A 21,814-nucleotide genomic window follows, 5' to 3' on the forward strand; every position below is an offset into this window, starting at 1 on the left:
GGGTAATATTTGCAATTTTCTAATAGTCTGGAACCACTCCTGACTCTTGTGATTCATGAAATATCACTACTATTGCTTCAAGCTACCTCTTTCAGAACCCTGTGGTGCAATCCAGGTGACTTATCCATCTTCAGACCTTACAAATTCCCAAGCACCTTTGTAATAACCACTCCACTAACTTCCACTCCCTGACTCTCATGAATTTCAGGCATGTTGCTGGTGTCTTCCACTGTGAAGACTGATGCAAAGAAGTTATTCAATTCCTCTGTCATTTCTTTATTCCCCATTATCACTTATTCCGCATCATTCTACAGAGGTCCAATGTCCACTCTTGCCTCTTTCTTACTCTTTATATATCTGAAAAAACACTTGCCACACTTTTTCATGTTATTAGCTAGCTTACCTTCATATTTCATCTTTTCTCCCAGTATTGTGTTTTTAGTTATCTTCTGATGCGCCATGATTGAATGACGGAATAGACTTGATGGGCCGAATGTTCTACGTTTGCTCCTATAATTTATGAGCTTATGAACCAATGACAAGTTTAGGCTGCCTTTATTAATAAGTAAATGGTTCGGCAACGTGTGGCGAGAACTGGAAGTCACTAACGTCAATGTTAAACTGAATAGTAGAAAAGGTAATCTCACAAGATTGGCAAATGCCCTGATCTTGACAATTTCCACCACAGGGCTTGCAAGGTAGATAAGAAAAATGCTAATATTTTAGTCATAGTCTTTCAAATTTCTCTAGCATAGAACATTGAATAGTTCAGCACAGGAACAGGCTCTTTAGCCTTCAATGTCAATGCCAAACATGAGGCCAGGTTAAATTAATCTCCTCTGCCTGCACGTGATCCATATCCCTCCATTCCCTGTGTATCTATGTGCCTATCTAAAAGACCCTTAAATGCCAATCTGAAAATAAGTTGTGTCTTTAGATTGGAAACTTGCAAATTTAACTCCATTAAGGGGGAAAGAAATTATAGACCAGTTAGTCCATCATTTGTTTCGGCAAGGTTATTGGAAATATAATTAAGGGCAGAGTGACAGTGAGTTTAGTTGATTAGAGAGAGTGAACTGAAGCTGTGGAGGTCAGGTCATATCCAGTGAATCAAATTGAACTCTTGAGGAAGAATTAGCTGAAGTGGTTAAGAGTGCTATATTGACATCTTTATTTTAGACTTCAGAATGCTTTTGATAAGCTTGCATATATCACAATGTTAGCTAAAATTAATGCTCTTAGAATTGAAACTAGATTATTGACCAGCTTCGGCAGGAGAAAACAGATAGCAGGGATAATAGGTTTACATTGGAAGCAATTGTCTAGTGGGGGCTGCAAGAATCAGTGCTGGTCTCTCAGCCATTCAACTTACTTATTAATGATTTGGATAATACAATTGGGAGCCATATATTCAAGTTTGCTGATGAACGAAGATTAGTCATATTCAAAGTAAGGTAGACAGAAGCATAAAATTGTGAGGAGACACTGATAGATGAAGTGAGTTGGACAAACCATGGCAAAACTCAATTAAGTATGAAGTCATCCATTGTGGACCACAGAGTGACAGATCTCAGTGTGAATTAAAAAGTGAAGATATAGGAAGAGTGGAAGATTGCAGAGATTTAAAGAGACTAAAATTCAGTGGAAAAGTAATCAGGAGATTAACAGAATGTTTAGAAGCCTGGTGTACGAAGGGGAGGAAATGTTGCTTCAACTACAACTACATCAAGCTATGATGCAGCTGGACCATTTAGAGTTAGTCACTGAGATATACAGCATGGAAACAGGCCTTTCGGCCCAACTTACCCACGCCGACCAAGAAGCCCCATCTACACTAATCCCACCTGCCCGCATTTGGCCCATATCCTTCTAAATCTTTCCCGTCCATGTACCTGTTCAAAGACAAATGTCTTTTAAATGTTGTTATAGTACATGCCTCAACTATCTCATCTGGCAGCTCATTACATACCTCTGTAATAGGGCAACCAGAATTGCATGCAACACTGTAAAAGCAGCCTAACCAAAGTCCTATAACCCTGCAGCATGACGTCCTGACTCAATGAGGACAAGCATACCATTTACCTTCTTAGGTGCACAAAAATGCTGGAGAAACTCAGCGGGTGCAGTAGCATCTATGGAGCGAAGGAAATAGGCAACATTTCGGGCCGAAACCCTTCTTCAGACTAATCATCTACCTTCTTGATCACTCTATCTACTTGTGTGCCACTTTTTGGAAGTTATAGACTTGGATCCCACGATCCCACTGTACATCAATGTTGTTAAGGGCCTTTCCATTGATTGTATATTTTCCCTTTACAATTTGACTCCCAAAGTGCAACACCTCACACTTGACCGGATTAAACTCCATCTGCCATTTATTTGCCCATGCAAGGAATGGCAGGAACAGCATTGTTAAGCAGGTTACATACATAATGTAGATACGTAGACAATTGGTGCAGGAGTGGGCCATTCGACCCTTCGAGCCAGCACCACCATTCAATGTGATCATGGCTGAACATCCACAATTAGTACCCCGTTCCTGCCTTCTCTGCATACCCCTTGATTCTGCTAGCCCTAAGAGCTCTATCTAACTCTCTTTTGAATGCATCCAGTGAATCGGCCTCCACTGCCTTCTGAGGCAGAGAATTCCACAAATTAACAACTCTCTGTGTGAGAATGTTTTTTCCTCTTCTCAGTTCTAAATGGCCTACCCTTTATTCTTAAACTGTGGCCCCTGGTTCTGGACTCCCCCAACATCGGGAACATGGTTCCTGCATCTAGCGTGTCCAATTCCTTAATAATTTAAATGTTTCTATAAGAACCCTCTCATTCTTCTAAATTCCAGTGAATACAAGCCCAGTCGCTCCATTCTTTCATCATATGACAGTCCGGCCATCCCGGGAATTAACCTTGTGAACCTACGCAGCTCTCCCTCAATAGCAAGAATGCCCTTCCTCAAATTAGGAGACCAAAACTCCACACAATACTCCAGGTCTGGTCTCACCAGGGCCCTGTACAACTGCAGAAGGACCTCTTTGCTCCTATACTCAACTCCTCTCGTTATGAAGGCCAACATGCCATTAGCATTCCTCACTGTCTGTTGTACCTGCATGTTTACTTTTAGTGACTGATGTACAAGGACACCCAGGTCTCGTTGTACTTCTTTTCCTAACCTGACACCATTCAGATAATAATCTGCATTCCCCTATTTGCCACCAAAGTGGATAACCTCACATTTATCCACATTGTTGCAAGGTTCTCTGATGTGGATCTGGAAGTCCATTTTGAATTCCAGACAAAGGATGGATGGCTTGCTTGATGCCCAAGGCAGGCCAGTGCAGTTGTTGGTGCCAGCCATATTGAGGGACAGCAGTGATAGGCCTCTTTCAAAAGTCCCCAGCGTAGGAGCAATGATAGCACTTTAATAAAGTGATTAGATGCAACAAGCACAACAAATGTGGCACGGTGGCGCAGTGGTAGAGCTGCTGCCTTACAACATCAGTAACCCAGGTTCGATCCCGACTACAGGTACTGTCTGTACGGAGTTTGTACGTTCTTCCCGTAACTTGTGTGGTTTTTCTCTGGTTTCCTCCCATGCTTCAAAGACAGACAGGTTTGTAGGGTAATTGGCTTGATAAAATTGTAAATTGTCTCTAGTTGGTGTAGGATAGTGTTAGTGTGCTGGTCAGTATGGACTCAGTGGGCCGAAGGGCCTGTTTCCACGCTGTATCTGTAAACTAGACTGAAAAGACAATAAAACTCTATACCTCTTCTCACCCCTGAATGCCTCACCTTGAAGGTAACCAGATACCTGCCAGTCATTGTCCTGCCCCTCCTCTCTTCCAACTTTTTTTCCCCGCACCCCCCATTACAATAAGTCTGAAGAAGTGTCCCGACCCATAACATCACTTATTCATGTTCTTCAGAGATGCTGCCTAACCTGCTGAGTTAGTCCAGCACTTTGTTTCAGGAAGGTAGCCATACTGTTCCTCTAAACCACACATTGGATAGAGAATTGGCTTCTTGGAAGGAAGTGTGTGATGGCAGAAGGTTGTGTTTTGAACTGGAGGCCTGTGACTAGTGGTGTGCCTTAGGTGCTGTATATTGCTGTTTGTGGTTTATATCAACAATTTGAATGAAAATGCAGCAGACGTGATCAGTAATGCCCCTGTCCCACTTAGGAAACCTGAACGGAAACCTCTGGAGACTTTGCGCCCCACCCAAGGTTTCCGTGCGGTTCCCGGAGGTTTTTGTCAGTCTCCCTACCTGCTTCCACCACCTGCAACCTCCGGCAACCACCTGCGACCTCCGGGAACCGCACGGAAACCTTGGGTGGAGCACAAAGTCTCCAGAGGTTTCCGTTCAGGTTTCCTAAGTGGGACAGGGGCATAAGTTTGCAGATGAGATGAAAGTGGGTGGTATCCTAGATAGTAAAGATGGTTATTAAAAATTACTGCAGGATCTTGATCAGTTGGGCGAATCGGCGAAGGAATAATTAATGGCGTTTAATGCAGATAAGTGCGAGGTGTTACATTTTGGGGAGTCAGACCAAGGCAGGACCTTCACAGTGAATGGCAGGGCTCTGGGAGTGAAGTAGAGCAGAGGAATCTAGGAGTACAGGTACATAGTTCTTTGAAAGTGGTATCACAGGTAAATAGGATGGTCAAAAAGGCTTTCGGTAATTTGGCCATCAATCAGGGTATAGAATTGGGATAGACACAAAATGCTAGAGTAACTCAGCGGGACAGGCAGCATCTCTGGAGAGAAGGAATGGGTGACATTTCAGGTCGAGACCCTTCTTCAGATGTATGTTACAGTAGTACATGATTGTTCGGCACGGACTTGTAGGGCCGAGATGGCCTGTTTCCGTGCTGTAATTGTTATATGGTTATATGGTTATATGATGTTGGTGAGACCATATTTGGAGTAGTGTGTTCAATTTTTGTCACCTTACTATATGAAGGATGTTGTTAAGCTAGAGTGGAGAGAAGATTTACGAGGTTGTTGCCTAGATTTGAAAGCCTGAGCTATAGGGAGAAGAGGGCAGGCTAAGACTTTACTCCTTGGAGCACAGGACACTGAGGGGTTATCTTATACAGGTGCATAAGATCATGAGGGGAATAGATAAGGTAGATGCATAGGCTTTTACCGAGATTAGTGGAATCAAGAACAGAGGATATTGGATTAAAGTGAGAGGGGAAAGCTTTAATAGGACAACTATTAAACAACTTTATCACAGAGAGGGTGGTATGTACATGGAACGAGCTGCTAGACGAGGAAGTTGAGGCAGGCACTATAACATTTATAAGACATTTGGACAGGTACATGGATACAAAGGGTTTATAAGGATATGGGCCAAACACAGGCAGGTGGGACTACAATGGAGAGGGCATCCTGGCTGGCATGGGCAAGTTGAGCCAAAGGGCCTTTTTTGGTGCTCCATGACTCTGTGACTTGCAGTATATAAGATTTGCTTACAGCAAACTTTCAGAGTAAAGAATTTGTTATAAAGAATAAACGATCGGCTCCAGTTTCCACAATGATGTAAAAAAGCCCAAGGATCAATCACTCTCAAGCCTCTGTCCTTTTTACATTGTTTTGTGGCACTCAAAAATGGAAGGCGGTCTGACACAAGAGGGAGCTTTTGGCTGCAGTACTGAATTAAATGAAGTCAAGTTTGAGATCAAATGCTCTGACCCTAAGTTGAGAGTTTGGGGTTCATACTGCAGACATTACAGTTCCTTGAACATGGAGTTGTGCGTAAAGGCAAAGGTTTATATTATGATTCACACACTGTTCACGCTAAAATAATTCCACACATATTGTACCAAAAGTAAAGAGGAAATACTATTTACATGCACTAATGGGGATGGCAATACATTCAAACAATAAAACATCCTGATTTGGAATTATCATTGGGTCTAATTCTTGAAATACCCCCCTGCCCCACTTACCACCCTATCATGATTGTTAGATTAGCTGAAAGAAAAACAGAAAAGGTTCACCAGGATGCTTTTTTAGTTCAGTTTATTACTGTCACTCTTAGGGCATTGAGTATAGAAATTGGGACAAGATGTTTGTGAGACCAAATTTGGGACACTGTGTTCACTTTTGGTCACTTGAGGATGGACATCCTTGTGATTGAGGCTGTGCAACTTAGGTTCACGAGATTGATCCCTAGGATGGGGGGACTGTCATATGAGGAAGGATTGAAAAGACTAGGCTTGTATTCACTGGAGTTTAGAAGGATGAGTGGGGATCTTATAGAAACATATAAAATTATAAAAGGACTGGTCAAGGTAGATGCAGGAAAAATGTTCCCAATGTTGGGTGAGTCCAGAACCAGGTGCCACAGTCTTAGAATAAAGGGGAGGCCATTTAAGACTGAGGTGAGAAAAAACTTTTTCACCCAGAGAGTTGTGAATTTGTGGAATTCCCTGCCATAGAGGGCAGTGGAGGCCAAATCACTGGATGGATTTAAGAGTTAGATAGAGCTCTAGGGGCTAGTGGAATCAAGGGATATGGGGAGAAGGCATGGCACGGGTTATTGATTGGGGACGATCAGCCATGATCACAATGAATGGCGGTGCTGGCTCGAAGGGCCGAATGGCCTCCTCCTGCACCTATTTTCTATGTCGCTACAGGAAGGATGTCATTTAGCTGCAAAGAGTACAAGGATTTACGAGGATGTTGTTAGGACAAAAGACACTGAGCTACAGGAAGAGTTTGGGCATGCTGGAATTTTATTTCTAGTGGTGCAGGAGGCTGAGGGGTTACCTTTGAGTATAAAATCATGAGGGAAATAGACAGGGTGAATTTTATTCCCTTACCCTGAGTCTTTTACCAGGGTAGGAGAATGAAAAGCCAGAAGGCACAGGTTTAAGGTGAGAGGTACAAGCTTTAATAGGAACCTGAGGGGCAACCTTTCCACTCAGAGGGTAGTAGGTATAGGGAACGAGTTATCAAGTAGTTGAGGCAGACACTATAAGAACATTTAAAACAAACACTTGGGCAGGTACATGGATGGGAAGTGTCTAGAGGGATACAGGCTAAATACAGACAAATGGGATGAACTTAGAGGAGCTACTTGGTTGGAATGGATAAGTGGACCGAGGGACATGTTTCCAAGCTGTATGATCTAAGTATGCAATTCATTACTGTTTAAATGATCATTCATTTTCAAAATCTTATCTTAAAATCTGAGCAATAGTTACGGTGACACAAAGAGCTGAGGTTTAGGATCATAGAGCAGAAAACACTCGTTGTGATGTCAGGGTCAATGCAGGGGTGAGAAGTTTAGCATCTGGACCAGGTCTTACATTTCACATTTGACAGAAGGATCAAATGTTTAATCCACTTTACCCTATGTTATCCACTTTGATCTTGTTACATGCATAAGAATGAGTTCTAGATGCTAATCCTTCAGAACAAATGTGTTAAGCATGGTGATTAAAATCAGGTCTAGTCTACGAGGAAAGCATTTTATTCAGTCAATAAGTCAACAAAAACATTCACTTCACCCCAGTTGCTATATTCTCTTAAATTACATTTAGCAATAGGTGCAGATAAAATTTACAAGATATCCATACATACCATTTAAATAATCAGTAAATAAATGCTCATCTTATTGAAACTAAAAAATTGCATATTAAAAAATGTGTTAATCATGAGCTGGTATGTACAAATTAGTAAAAATATAACAGGAATAATAATCATTAATCTAATTACTTTAGTACATTTTTCAAACATTATTCTGGTCATATTATTTAAATTATTGTGACATTGGAGAGTATGAGAAATAAATATATGCTAATTATTGATGTGCTCTTTAGAAACATAATACAATGTAAATCAGGGCTTTGACGCAAATAAGCTAAAGGGCCTGTCCCACTTAGGCGACTTATTAGGCGAGTGCAGGAGACTCTGCTCTCGCCACATGTTGGCAGGTGGTCTCTGGCGAGTCTCCTTCATGGTTGCGAAGAGTTCCCGCATTCTGGGAACTAGTTGCGGCCTCAGTATGGTGGCCCCCAAATTTTTCAACACGTTGAAGATTTTTCTGCGACCAACAATTGGTCGCCATGGAGAAAATCGATAATCCTAGGTGTCGCAGGTGCAGTTGTAGTGGGGTCGCCATGTATTTATGGGTAGTCGAGGTAGTCGTATGTAGTTTTAGTTAATCGCCTTTGCTGACCGGGCATTTTCATTGGCTCATTGGGGAAAAAAAATGTAAGCACGAGTTTTCAGAACCAAGGATAACCGACCGGTAATGTTAAATGCCCACCAAACTTCACAGCTGTGTATCTTTGCCTTATTAAAAGTTGTCTGGCTTCTTAAAAGTGTCTCCACCACTTCTCCCCCCCCCCCCTTCTCCCCTCCCTTCCCCCTCTTTTAAAGGAATTACCGTACACTGTGCTAGCCGTCTTAACCTTCCTGTTCATCGCGGTGTGTGTCTGTATCACCTTGGCTTTGCATTGTGTGAATTTCAGACAGCACTCCCCCGCTTTCCCTGGCAGTCGCCGTTCCAGTTCCCGGTTTTTCAGGCGACTGCCGGGAATTTGACAGTCGCCGGCAATCCGCTGAAAAATCACCTAAGTGGGACAGGCCCTTAAAACTGGTGCCATTTATGGGGGGAGAAAAAGCTGGTTCATTACTTGCAGCTTACCAACTAAGCCAGGACTGCGACTGCTAATCTTTCCAAAATGAATACATCTCAATAGAATTCCCACCTCTTGGTTTAGGTTGGCATTTAATGTCAATGGGAGGTTCAGCATTTTTTGGAAAATAAATGTTAAGAAAGGTTACAGCATAGTGTGGCAATTTGATTCATCAAATTCCTGGTGCTGCTGTTTATTTCCAGGTCACACCCCAACTCAACAAATCTCAAACACCTTTATTACTCTTCTTAGAACAAAAAAATACACATCTTGCGACAATTCATCCTAATAGAGTAGTTCTGACCACCAGCTGGAAATTGTTCTTTCTTCAGTTCTTCATGAATAACTTAAATTTATGCCCTCACAACTTTTTTTCTTTCCTAAGGAACCCTTTCAGGTCAACGGCAAATGCCTGCAAGTCTAATAAAGTAAAGCCATCATTTTACAAGACCCATTTCATAACCACAAGACTTCTCCATCCCTAATGACATTTTAATGAATCCGCACTACAATTTTCTTGTTGTTTTGATATTTTATGTGAATTCTTACATACAACATGCAAACTGTTCTTTGCACTTATGAAGACTTGTACAAGCTTTGAATATTCTTTTCCTGTGAAAGACTTCAAAATCTTCTAATAGCCAGTTTGCTTTATCCTCTTTCAACAATTGTTTGGTAAGATTCTTTCTATTTGTATAATTTAATTTGTATAATTATAGCTTGTTGCATTATTAAGTTTAACTGGACCTACCATCACTTTGCCCATCCTGCAATGTTTTCTTGCTGTCGCTAGTATTATCAATGCCTTCTCTTTCAGTAATTTTGTACCGGCTGGAGCACATATTTGGATAAAGTACATTTCATGCAGTGGGAAAAACTTAAAATCGGAAGCAATGAAGAGGCAAAGTAATTCCAACTATTCTTTTAATTCCAAACTCCATATTATGTAAACATGACATAATGCCCCTTAAAATACTCCTTATGAATGAAGCATCAATCACAGCTTTTTTGTTCAGTAAGGTCCATATTTGCTAGCATATTCTGTTTTGGTGGCAAGGTTCCACTTGATCTTTGTAATCATTTTTTTTGTGTGGCAACAATCAAAAACTCACAATTTATTAAAAACCATATTGATTGTTCTTATTTTTTGTCTATTCCACCTTTTATTGCAAACATTTTATCCGTCAGTTAAACGCAACCGAGTCTATGGTTATGCAACATCCTAATGTAAGGTGAAGCCATTAAAGTTCAATTAAGAATAGTCTGAGGGTCACCAATGAGGTGGATAGTAGTTCAGGACTGCTCTCTGGTTGTGGAAGGATGATTCAGTTGCCTGATAACAGCTGGGAAGAAACTGAAGGGTCTCGACCCAAAACGTCACCTTTTCTCCACATATGCTGTCTGACCCGCTTAGTTACTCCACCTTTTTGTGTCTATCCTAATCTCCTCTCCAGTCTTTAATTTAGTTTAGAGATACATCATGGAAACAGGCCCTTCGGCCCACCGAGTCCGCGCCGACCAGAGATCCCCACACATTAACACTATCCCACTTGGGACAATTTTTACATTTACGAAGCCAATTAGCCTACAAACCCGTACGTCTTTGGAGTGTGGGAGGAAACCGAAGATCTCGGGGAAAGCACATACAGGTCACGGGGAGAACGTACAAACTCCGTACAGACAGCACCCGTAGTCGGGATCGAACCCAGGTTTCCGGCGCTGCATTTGCTGTCAGGCAGCAACTCTACCGCTGCGCCACTCTGACCGCCCATTCAAAACTGGTATTATACTTGTATCTGTAGTATCTGTGTGTTACATGTTATAATACAAATGCGCCTTAAATCTTCTGGCAATCTGGGTATTTGGCATCGATGCAATTCAGCTCCACTTCCTTTCACCCTTCACCCCCTCCATTATCATCTCCTCCTTCCCTCTCCCCACCTCCAACCTATCATTTCCCAAACCGTTTCCAACTCTCTGCAACAGCACTTCATATCTGGTCTCCACTACAAGCTACCTGCTCTAATCTAATTAAAATCAGGAAAACATTTAGATCATTTTGCATCTGTCAAGTGGGAAATTATGACTTTCAGTCTGAATAAAGCATGCGGATTTAACACCATTAACTGGTGAAAGTATTGAAATACAAAGAAGAGCAATACAGGTCATAGTAAAAAAAATTGATTTAAATTGCTGGGAAGATTTAATAATCAGTTCACTTTCTTCTGTAAACTGCTCAATAAAACTACATGAATAGAGTCCCCCATAGTTCTGTGCATCACATCATCAATTACAATTACCATCCATTACCATACAATTACCATAACATACATTAAACATTTATATTTTGTACAAATTTAGCACCTGGTGTAAAAAATACATAATTAAATACTTTACAATAAATAATGTACACTGATCAAATTTTTATTCCTGAAATAGACAATAGACAATAGGTGCAGGAATAGGCCATTTAGCCCTACGAGCCAGCACCGCCATTCAATGTGATCATGGCTGATCATCCACAATCAGTACCCCGTTCCTGCCTTCTCCCCATATCCCTTAACTCCGCTAGCCCTAGATAGATAAACTCTCTCTTGAGATCTATAGAAAACAGCAGATAGGAGCTAAAAATTTCTGTTGCAAAAGACTTGATAGCTGAAACATAGCATGGTCACAATACAGTGACCTTTCTCCGCCCTTTGCCCGCCTTAATGCAATGCATAGTTGAACTGATTCGCAAACTTTTCATGTTTTCTTTTGTCGATAAAGGCCATTGCTTCGGAGACTCGTTTGACTGAAGCTCTGCAAAGAGAAACAAATAAAAATTGGTATTGTTCATATTTAGAGTTTGCTCTTGTGACATTACTTAATTTGATCAGCACACATTATAGAATGTTAAAACAGCTTTAGCCCACACCTTAACTGCTGCAAAAATAACAGCGTCAAGACCACCTGCTGCAATGGACAAACTAAATAATTCAGGTCACACAGCCTTCAGTGGAGAGGTGAACTTAGTTCATGTTTCAGATAAATAAACGTTGGCCAGAATTGCCGGCCGAGATGCCACCCGAACTGCTGAGTATTTCCAGAGTTTGTTTATATTTCAGATTTCTCGCACTTGTAATATTTTGCTTTTGTATCAAATTAAATGGCTATTAGAAGCTTCCTTGGTGTGGGTTACGTCTTCAACTTTTTTTAAAGGAATGCAAAAATATGATGTCCTTCAGTTTAATTAACATTTTGGAAATAACTGTTGGATAAGTGTAATAAAGTGAAAGGAGTTCTGTTAGATGATACATCTGCAGTCGTATTCAGGCCTTTAGAAGAAATAATGAATACTATCAATGTATTTCAAACAACTGGGGAGTACCAATTAGGGAAGAAGAATGGCATAGAAATTGAAGAAGCATATTTAAATTTGACATAATTGATTCAAAAATGACAACAAAATAATTTGCAAAACACTCATTACAGAGAGTCCCGGTGATAGATTGTGGAATGGGACAGTGACAGTAAATTTCAACCTGGACTGAAGCAAAACATTGGCTGTTTTGGATCAGCCATCCATGGTTCTTTTTGCCTTTCCATCGACTTCCATGTACGAAGTCCAACTGGAACATATAATGAATTGCTGATGTATGGTGAAAATTGGGTTATACATTTGTTTGGACGGCTAATTCAGTTTTTTAAAATGCTGTAATTGCTATATGGTTAAAATCATAGTCATACAGCACGGACACAGACCGTTCGTCCCAACATGCCCATGCCGACCAAGATGCCCCAACCAAATTAGTCCCACCAGACTGTGTTTGGCCCATATCCCTCTAAACCTTTCATGTCCATGCAAATGATTTTCCCAATATTGTTCTGTCTTCTTCCATGAATGGAATCAATGTTTTTTTAGATGGTCCTGCCTTTCTTAATACACCTCCCTTCCCCAAATCTTCTCATTTTACGCCCATATACCGAAAATTGGCGAGGCCACCATTCCCATTCATCTGCCAATAACCTGTAGTCCCAATAGCTTCAATTCAGATCCCTTCCCTTATTGTGAAGAATGAATACTGTCAATGAACTTTTATATCTATAGCGTAGTGCCGGTATTTCTTGGACCCTCAATTACCGTGAGAAGTTGCTTTCTTGAACCAATGCAGCCCTTCTGCAGAAGGTAGCCCCACAAAGATGTAGTAAGGAAATTCCAGAGTTTGAATCCAGCAACAATGAAGCAATGGTATTATATTTCCAAATCAGGACAGTATGAAACTTGGAGGGAACTACACTGTTTATTTTCTTACGCCTGCTGCTCTTGTCCTCCACAATAGACAATAGGTGTTGGAGTAGGCCATTCGGCCTTTCAAGCCAGCACCTCCATTCAATGTGATCATGGCTGATCATCCACAAAGTTTCTGTACCCCGTTCCTGTCTTCTCCCCATATCCTCTGACCTAGCCCTATCCAGCTCTCTCTTGAAAATATCCAGAGAACCGGCCTTTACCGTCCTCTGAGGCAGACAATTTCAGACTTACAACTCTCTGTGCGAAAAAGTTTCCTCATCTCCGTTCTAAATGGCTTACCTCTTATTCTTAAATTGTGGGCCCTGGTTCTGGACTCACCCAACATCAGGAACATGTTTCCTGCCTCTAACGTGTCCAAATCCTTAATAATCTTATATGTTTCAATAAGATACCCTCTCATCCTTCTAAATTCCAGAGTATACAAGCCCAGTCGCAACATTCTCTCATCATATGACAGTCCCACCATCCCGGGAATTAACCTTGTGAACCTATGCTGCACTCCCTCAATACCAAGAATGTCCTTCCTCAAATTTATAAACCAAAACTGCACACAATTCTGCACCCTGTACAACTGCAGAAGGACCTCTTTGCTCCTATACTCAACTCCTCTTGTTATGAAGGCCAGCATGCCATTCACTTTCTTCATTGCCTGCTGTACCTGCATGCTTACTTTCATTCACTGATGAACAAGGACACCCAGATCCCATTGCACTTCCGCTTTTCCCAACTTGACACCATTTAGATAATAATCTGCCTTCTTGTTTTTGCTTCCAAGGTGGATAACCTCACATTTATCCACATTAAACTGCATCTGCCATGCATCTGCCCACTCACCCAACCTGACCATGTCACCCTGCATTCTCATAACATCCTCCTCACAGTTCACACTGCCACCCAGCTTTGTGTCATCTGCAAATTTGCTAATGTTACTTGTAATCCCTTCATCTAAATCAATATATATTGTAAATAGCTGTGGTCCCAAAACCGAGCCTTGCGGTACCCTACTAGTCACTGCCTGCCATTCTGAAAGGGACCCGTTAATCCCTACTCTTTGTTTCCTGATTCCAACCAATTTCTATCCATGTTAGCACTCTACCCCCAATACCATGTGCCCTAATTCTGCCCACTAATCTCCCATGTGGGACCTTATCAAATGCTTTCTGAAAGTCCAGGTACACTACATCCACTAGCTCTCCCTTGTCCATTTTCCTAGTTACATCCTCAAAAAACTCCAGATTAGTCAAACATGATTTCCCCTTCGTAAGTCCATGCTGACTCAGACAGATCCTGTTACTGCTATCCACGTGTGCTGCTATTTCATCTTTTATGATTGTCACCAGCACCGATGTCAGGCTAATTGGTCTATAATTCTCTGTTTTCTCTCTCCCGCCTTTCTTAAAAAGTGGGATAACATTAGCTACCCTCCAATCCACAGGAACTGATCCTGAATCTATTGAACATTGGAAAATGATCACCAATACGTCCACATTTTCTAGAGCCACTTCCTTCAGTACCCTGCGATGCAGACCATCAGGCCCTGGAGATTTATCAGCCTTCAGTCCCATCAGTGTACCCAACACCATTTCTTGCCTAATGTGGATTTCCTTCAGTTCCTCCGTCACCCCAGATCCTCTGGCTAGTACATCAGGAAGATTGTTTGTGTTCTCCTTAGTGAAGACGGATCCAAAGTACATGCTTAACTCAATGACAGAGGCTGTGAATTTAGGAGATGGCATTAACAACTCCTCCTTGCTAACCATCAAAAGCGGGGCACCTCAGGGCTGCATGCTCAGTTTACAGCAGGAGTCGGCAACCTTGTTCTGCATAGAGGCCGGGACGCATGTCTGTGAGCGGATGACGGGCCACATCTATCACGTGTACACGTGGATTCCATCCCATCCTGCCCCAGATGGCAGGCATCTAATCAAGTGTTCACAGAAGGTAGACAAAAATGCTGGAGAAACTCAGCGGGTGAGGCAGCCTCAAGCAATCCTTGCATGTCTCACCCGCTGAGTTTCTCCAGGATTTTTGTCGACCGTTGATTTTTCCAGCATCTGCAGTTCTTTCCTAAATGAGTTCACAGAAGGTGCGTGGCCGTGCCGGCGGCTTTGCGCAGGATGCGGTACAGCCAGAGCTCGGCCGCGCTCGGGGAAGCGCTCGGCCGTGCTCGGGGAAGCATTCAGCCGCGTTCGGTGAAGCGCTTGGTTGTGCTCGGCGGGCCGGATGATTACGGGGGGAAAAAATCCGCGTGTGGGTTGAATGATTTTGGGTTACAGGCTGCATTCAACCCGGGGGCCAACCCCTGGTTTAGAGACACAGCACAGAAATAGGCTTTTTGCCCACCGAGGCCGCACCAACCAGCGATCGCCAAACATTAACACAATCCTACACACACACACTAAGGACAATTTACATTTATACCTAGCCGATTAACCTACAAACCTGTACGTCTTTGGAGTGTGGGAGGAAACCGAAGATTAAGGATGGAGAGGAATCTGCCAACAGACAGGAGGTGACACAGCTGGCATCCTGGTGACACCGCAACAACCTGGAGCTCAATGCTCTTAAGACAGTGTAATTGTCAAGAAAATTTCCAGTGTAATTTCAGGAAAGCTCCCCCTCTGAAGGCGGGGAGGGGGTTGGGGAAACCAGCCCTTCTCTCCCTCAGGACCTGGCTCCAGTGAGACTCCCTGAGTCTGGTGCACCAGAGTCCACTCTGGGCCCAACTGGGGTTGGGATAGTCACCCCACTGTCGATGGTCTTGACTCCCCAGGTACTTCTGGGAAAGGCCCCTCTGCCACTGGTCCCAGAGTTGGGACTGAGGTGGAGGGGAGACCAGCAGGTGGGGCAGAGGCAACCGCCACACAGGGTGAGGCGGGAGTATCGAGCACTAAGGGTTTGTCCGGGGATGGGGATGGGGATGGTGTCTCCATCTGCAGTGAGCAGGTGGAAGGGGACTACTCGGACAATGAGTCAATGGATGTTCTCGCTCCCCCCCGACGCCACTCCACTCATTCCAGTGGAGGAAATCCGTGAGTTCATCCAGGCCACCGAAGGAGCCCAACATCGGCCACGACTGGCCCCCCTCCAGTGGCCAAAACTACACAGGCTCACCAGCTCGCTGAACCTCACCCTCAGAAGGAGGGGGAGAGGCAGGTCGGTGAAGGGGAACGGCTGGCGTCAGCTCAGATCCTTCTTGGACGACCTGGAGAAGGGTGCCAAGACCAAGAGCAGCGTCGTTCCTGTTGAGGGTAGAGGGACCAGTGGAGCATCCCTTGTAGCCAGAGTCCAGAGGGCAAGGATCACAGCCACTCCACCTAGGGTCCGCAAGGGGAGGAGTGGCTCTGCTGTTAGTGACCGTAGGACTGGTGACGGGATCTAGGAATTAGCAGGGCTGAAGATGTCCTGGTTGGGTTGCTCCTAGGCCTGACCAAGCTGGCTATCCGCGAGTCACTACGCCAGATGGTAGACGGCTTTGCCCGAACCAGATGCTTACCCCTTTACCGGGGTTGTATAATAGTTATTAGAATATTTGTAACATAGTTGTTTGATGATTTTGAAACATGGTGGTGGGTGTGTCACCACGGTGTGGTTTTTTTTTGTTTTTTGTATCGTGTTGAAATAAAATGTAAAAAAAAGCTGGTTACCAAGCTCACGGAACTGGGTCTCTGCACATCCCTCTGCAATTGGATCCTTGACATCCTCATCCACAGACCACAGTCTGTTCGAATTGGCAGAAATACTTCTTCTTCATTAACAATCAGTACGGGAGCACCTCAAGGCTGCGTGCTGAGCCCCCTGCTCTACTCACTCTATACTCATGACTGTGAGGCCGGACACAGTGCGAACTCCATCTTCATGTTCGCCGATGACACCACCGTTGTTGGACGAATTACAGATGGTGATGAGTCAGAGTATAGAAGCGAGATCGTCCGATTGATCAAATCGTGCCAGCACAACATCCTGGCTCTCAATATCAGTAAAACCAACTTTGTAAGAGGAAGGATAAGGACCCACAATCCTGTTTATATCAACGGGACGATGGTGGAGAGAGTCATAAACTTTAAATTCTTGGGCGTGCATATTTCCGAAGATCTTTCCTGGATCCAGCACACTGATCCAATTATAAATAAAGCACATCAACACCTCTACTTCTTGAGAAGATTATAGAGATTCGATACATCAGAGAGGATTCTCTTCTACTTCTACAGGTGTACAGTAGAGAGCATATTGACTGGTTGCATCATGGCCTGGTTCGGCAACTTGAAGGCCCAGGAGCGGAAAAGACTGCAAAAAGTGTGAACACTGCCCAGTCCATCACCGGCTCTGACCTCCCCACCATTGAAGGGATTTGAATTTAAAACGACCAGCTTCAATTGATGATGTCACAATTGCTCGGCTAGCAGTGATAAGCTTCAATGAAGATTTCATCCTATATTTCACGTTATTCACGATTAAAGCTTCAAAAATACCAACTTTCACACGATTTCTAATGTTAAAATCATTCCTGCCAGTTTCCAATACACTTCGATACAAAGTTGCAAGACATAAACCCTCTGAACTTTTCACCTCAATGGGATTTTTCAACAGGAGGGGAAGGGCCAATTGGTATTGCAGTTGGAACTGATGTGAGGGCAAGTGCAATTGGAATTTTTTTTTAAGTCCACTACTGAGGTAGGCAGGGGAGTGCTCGAATCTTACGTTCGGGAACGGGGTAAGTTGCATTGGGGGAACGGCTGAGTGGTGGTGGAATATTGCGTTGGGAGAGCAGACATATTCCGATTCACATTTTTCAATTAAAATCATTAAAATCATTCCTGCCAGCTTCTAACACACTTCGATAAAATGTTGCAACCCAGGAACATTCTGAACTTTTCACTTCACAGGAGGGGGAGGGCGAATTGCTATTGCAACACACAGGGAAAGTGCAATTGGATTTTTGTTTAAAGCCCACTGCTGAGGGAGGCAGGGGAGTGCTGGAATTTTATGTTCGGGAACGACTTGGAGGACCATGCCTCCAGTGAGGGCTACAGGAAGGGAACGGGTGCGTTGGGGGAGCAGACCCCGATACCTATAAAAGTCTAATCTTGTACATGTGTTGTATGTGTGTGTATGTTTTGTATCTTCCTCAAAACGCTACGTGCTAGCGCTTAAACATTTACATATTCTGACTTACATTTTTGCCCTCCACGTCGTAATCAGGTTCACTAAAGATTTGATGCTATATTTCACGTGATTGATGATTAAAGCTTCAAAAATGCCAACTTTAACAAGATGTTTACTGTTAAAATCCTTCCTGCCAGCTTCCAACATACTTTGATACAAAGTTGCAAGACAGAAACACTCTGAACTTTTCACCTCAATGGGATATCACAGCAAGTGCTTCAGCAGGAGGGGGAGCGCGAATTGGTATTGCAGCAGCCAGAGGAAGTACAATTAGATTTTTTTTAAGCCCACTGCTGAGGGAGGCAGGGGAGTGCTGGAATCTTACTTTGGGGAACGGGTTGAGTTGGGGGACCACACCTCCCTGGGGGCTACGGGTTAGTGGTGCAATATTGCGTTGGGGAACAGGTTGACCTGGCAGACAATTTAGAAAAAAACACTACCACGTACGGCTGTGATTTTGGCCATCTAACTCAGAGTCCCCCTCCGTTCATTAGGCGCCGAGGATTTTTCACATCAATGAAAAATAAAAGTTAATAGTGTTTAAAAAATGTTGAGGTTCTCTCTCATGTCAATCACTCCACGCCCCTTCTGGTGGGAGGGACTATAAAACCCAGAAGTGTGGGCATGGCTCAGTCTCTGCAAGATGGAGGAGGAAGAGGTCACGACTCGCTGTCTATAGTGGCCTTGCACCCTGCTTGAAATGGCATGAAACTGCGCTTGAATTTGGTCGCCTTGTACCCTGCTTGAAGTGTCGTGAAACTGCACTTGAATTTGGTGGCCATTTTACCCCGCTTGAAATGGAATTTCAAGGAATAGCCATGAGTCAACTGCCAGCCCACCAGCCGTGAGTGAGCTGCCAGCACAACAGGCTTGAGTGACAGACGACAGCCCAAGAATCCATTTGGCCCACAATATCCATATTCGCCCTCTGGAAACCAGTCCCTTCAGCCCACAACACCCATACTAGCACTTCAGAAAGCCCACCCCCCACTGGACACCAATATTGGAATTGGTGGAGAGGTGAAATATTGCGTTGGTGGACCAGCCCTCCTATGTGATGCCGGGACCCAGCGGGTCCCACTTAGTCTAGTATATATTACTAAAACTCTCATCTTGTTTGTTTCTATCTTTCTGTTTGTTATCCCATGTGATCCTGAAATTACGCCAAAACGATACACAATAGCGCTAAAATGTTTGCACCACCTTAATCATAATTGTCCTGTGGTTGTTATGTGTCAAGTATCGTTCAGATTGATGTTATATTTCACTAGTTATTGACATTGTTAGATTTACAAAACACCAATTTGAGAAAAAAATCTTCCCTGTGCTTACAGCTATGAAGTCACAATGGGGTTGTAGCCCTGCTCGCAACATTGTTGCTATGCAAGTACACGGAGTCCTGCTAGCTCTAGCAGGTCCAAATGCATTTTTCTTAGAGTCACAATACACTGTAATTGTTTTAAAGTTTAAAATGAGGAGGGCGAATAAGGCGAAATGAGCAGCCCCTGCGCAGTTGGGGGCTATGGATGAGTGGTGGAATATTGCGTAGGGGTAACGGGTTGTGTTGAGGAAACGGGTGAGTGGTGGAATATTGCCTTGGGGAACGGGCTGTGTTGGGGGACCAGGCCTCCCGTGGGGGCTATGGGTGAGTGGTGGAATATTGTGTTGGGGGAACGGGTTGCGTTGAGGGACCATGCCTCTTGTGTGACAGGGACCCAACGGGTCCCACTTGGTCCAGTATAAATATAAATAATAAACAAATATTACTAAAACTCTCATCTTGTTTGTTTCTATGTCCGTCTGTGAGGATTGTGATCCTAAAATTACGCCAAAATGGTACACGATAACACTACTTTATTCACCATTGTCCTGTGGTGTACTGTTGCAAGTTTTGTTCAGATAGATGGTATATTTTACAAGGGGCTATGGAGGGAAGGAGTGACTGAGGGTAGTGGAAAGGTGAGGGAGGGAGAGGTGAAGGAGTGGAGGAGGAAAGGAAAAAGGAGGGTGAAGAGGAGGGGGAATGTAGGAGGATAGGGGTAGAAAGAAGGATGGCGAGGAACACTTGGGGAGAGTTGCCGTGACTCGCATCACAACAGGGATCTCTGGCATCACAACGGGAACCCGTCAGCCAGCCTGCACAGTTGGGGGCTATGGGCGAGTGGTGGAATATTGCGTTCATGGACCACCCCTCCTGTGTGACAGCGACCCAACGAGTCCCACTGGTCTAGTATATATATGTATCTATATTATATTGCGGCGGGACTCGCAGATGTCCAGCCAGGAATGAAACGGACACAAAATTTGTGTAATCAATCGGTCTTTAATGATTCTCACAGTACAGCTCCTTACTCCTTTACCTGGGCATGGGCATTGCCCGACCTTATATACTCCCAGGGGAGCCCCATGCCCTGCATCTCCCGTCATCGAGACACTAGACTCCCTCCTCCAGAGCCGAGGGTTCACACTCCGCGTGGCTCACCACCAGGTGCCGCCACATTAACCCCCCCCCCCCACCGGCAGCGGCCCCACGATGTCCATGTGCATGCGGTCGAAGCACCGGTGAGGCACTGCGAACTCCTGAACCGGCGCCCGGACATGCCGATGCACCTTTGATGTTTGGCACGGAATGCACGCCTGGGCCCAGCGACCGATTTGCTTCCGCAACCCGTGCCACATGAACCTTGCGGCCACCATCATCACCGTGGCTCGGATAGACGGCTGGGCCAACCCATGAATTACATCAAAAATGCGACGGTGCTAGGCCGCCGGAACAATAGGCCACGACTGCCCCGTGGAAACGTCGCACAGCACAGTACCGCCCGAGGGACCCAACGGCACGTTCTCAAGACCAAACCCGAGATCGCAGTTCGATATGCTGGCATCTCCTCGTCCACCAGCTGCGCCGCAGCCAAGGCAGAGTAGTCTATTCCGGGGGACACGTCGAGAACGGCTGCGATAGCCGGGCTGGACAAGGCGTCTGCAAAAAGGTTACATTTACCGGCGATGTGTCGGATGTCGGTGGTGAACTCGGAAATAGACATGAGCTGGCGCTGCTGGCGGGCGGACCAAGGATCCAAGACCTTGGCGAACGCAAAGGTGAGGGGCTTATGGTCTGTGAAAGCAACAAAGTCCCGGCCCTCTACCAGAATACCAGAAGTGCCGTACCGCCAGGTGCAAGGCGAGCAGCTCCCAGTCGAATGCACTACATCGTTGCTTTGCCGGGTTCAGCTGGCAGCTGAAAAAGGCGAGAGGCCGCCAGTGGCCGCCGAACGACTGCTACAACACGCCGCCAACCGCGGAGTCCGAGGCATCCACGGTAAGGGCTGTGGGGGCATCGCCCCGTGGATGCACAAGCATTGTTGCCCGTGCCCAGGCTTCCTTCGCCACTTCAAACGCCGCCACGGTGACATCGTCCCACTGTACTTCCCGCCGCTTGCCAGTCAACAACTGGAAGAGTGGCCACATTATTCCAGCTGCCGTTGGCACGAATCGGTGGTAGAATGTTACCATCCCAACAAGTTCCTGAAGGCCCCGCATTGTGGAAGGCCGCGGGAACTGGCAAATTGCCTGAACCCTGTCTGGTAGAGGCACTTCACCGTGTTGCGTCACCCGGTGGCCCAGAAAGTCGAGGGCACGGAGGCCGAACTGGCATTTGCCAGGTTCGATGACCAGGCCGTGCTCAATGAGGTGCTGGCAC

At 44.6% G+C, this 21,814-nt stretch overlaps 1 protein-coding gene across 3 annotated transcripts in view; it reads right to left on the bottom strand.

Moving 5' to 3' along the window:
- Nucleotides 1-10,838: 10,838 nt before the first annotated feature.
- The window catches only part of uvssa (UV stimulated scaffold protein A), a 121,390-nt gene continuing 110,414 nt past the window's right edge, over nucleotides 10,839-21,814 (bottom strand). For all 3 annotated transcript variants that reach the window (XM_033034713.1, XM_033034714.1, XM_033034712.1), the window contains exon 14: nucleotides 10,839-11,456. In XM_033034713.1, the coding sequence (XP_032890604.1) occupies nucleotides 11,363-11,456 (94 nt within the window). In that variant the 3' untranslated portion in view covers nucleotides 10,839-11,362. The remainder of the gene's footprint in view (nucleotides 11,457-21,814) is intronic.

This window comes from Amblyraja radiata, chromosome 1 (genome assembly GCF_010909765.2).
Source record: "Amblyraja radiata isolate CabotCenter1 chromosome 1, sAmbRad1.1.pri, whole genome shotgun sequence".
NCBI lineage: Eukaryota > Metazoa > Chordata > Chondrichthyes > Rajiformes > Rajidae > Amblyraja > Amblyraja radiata.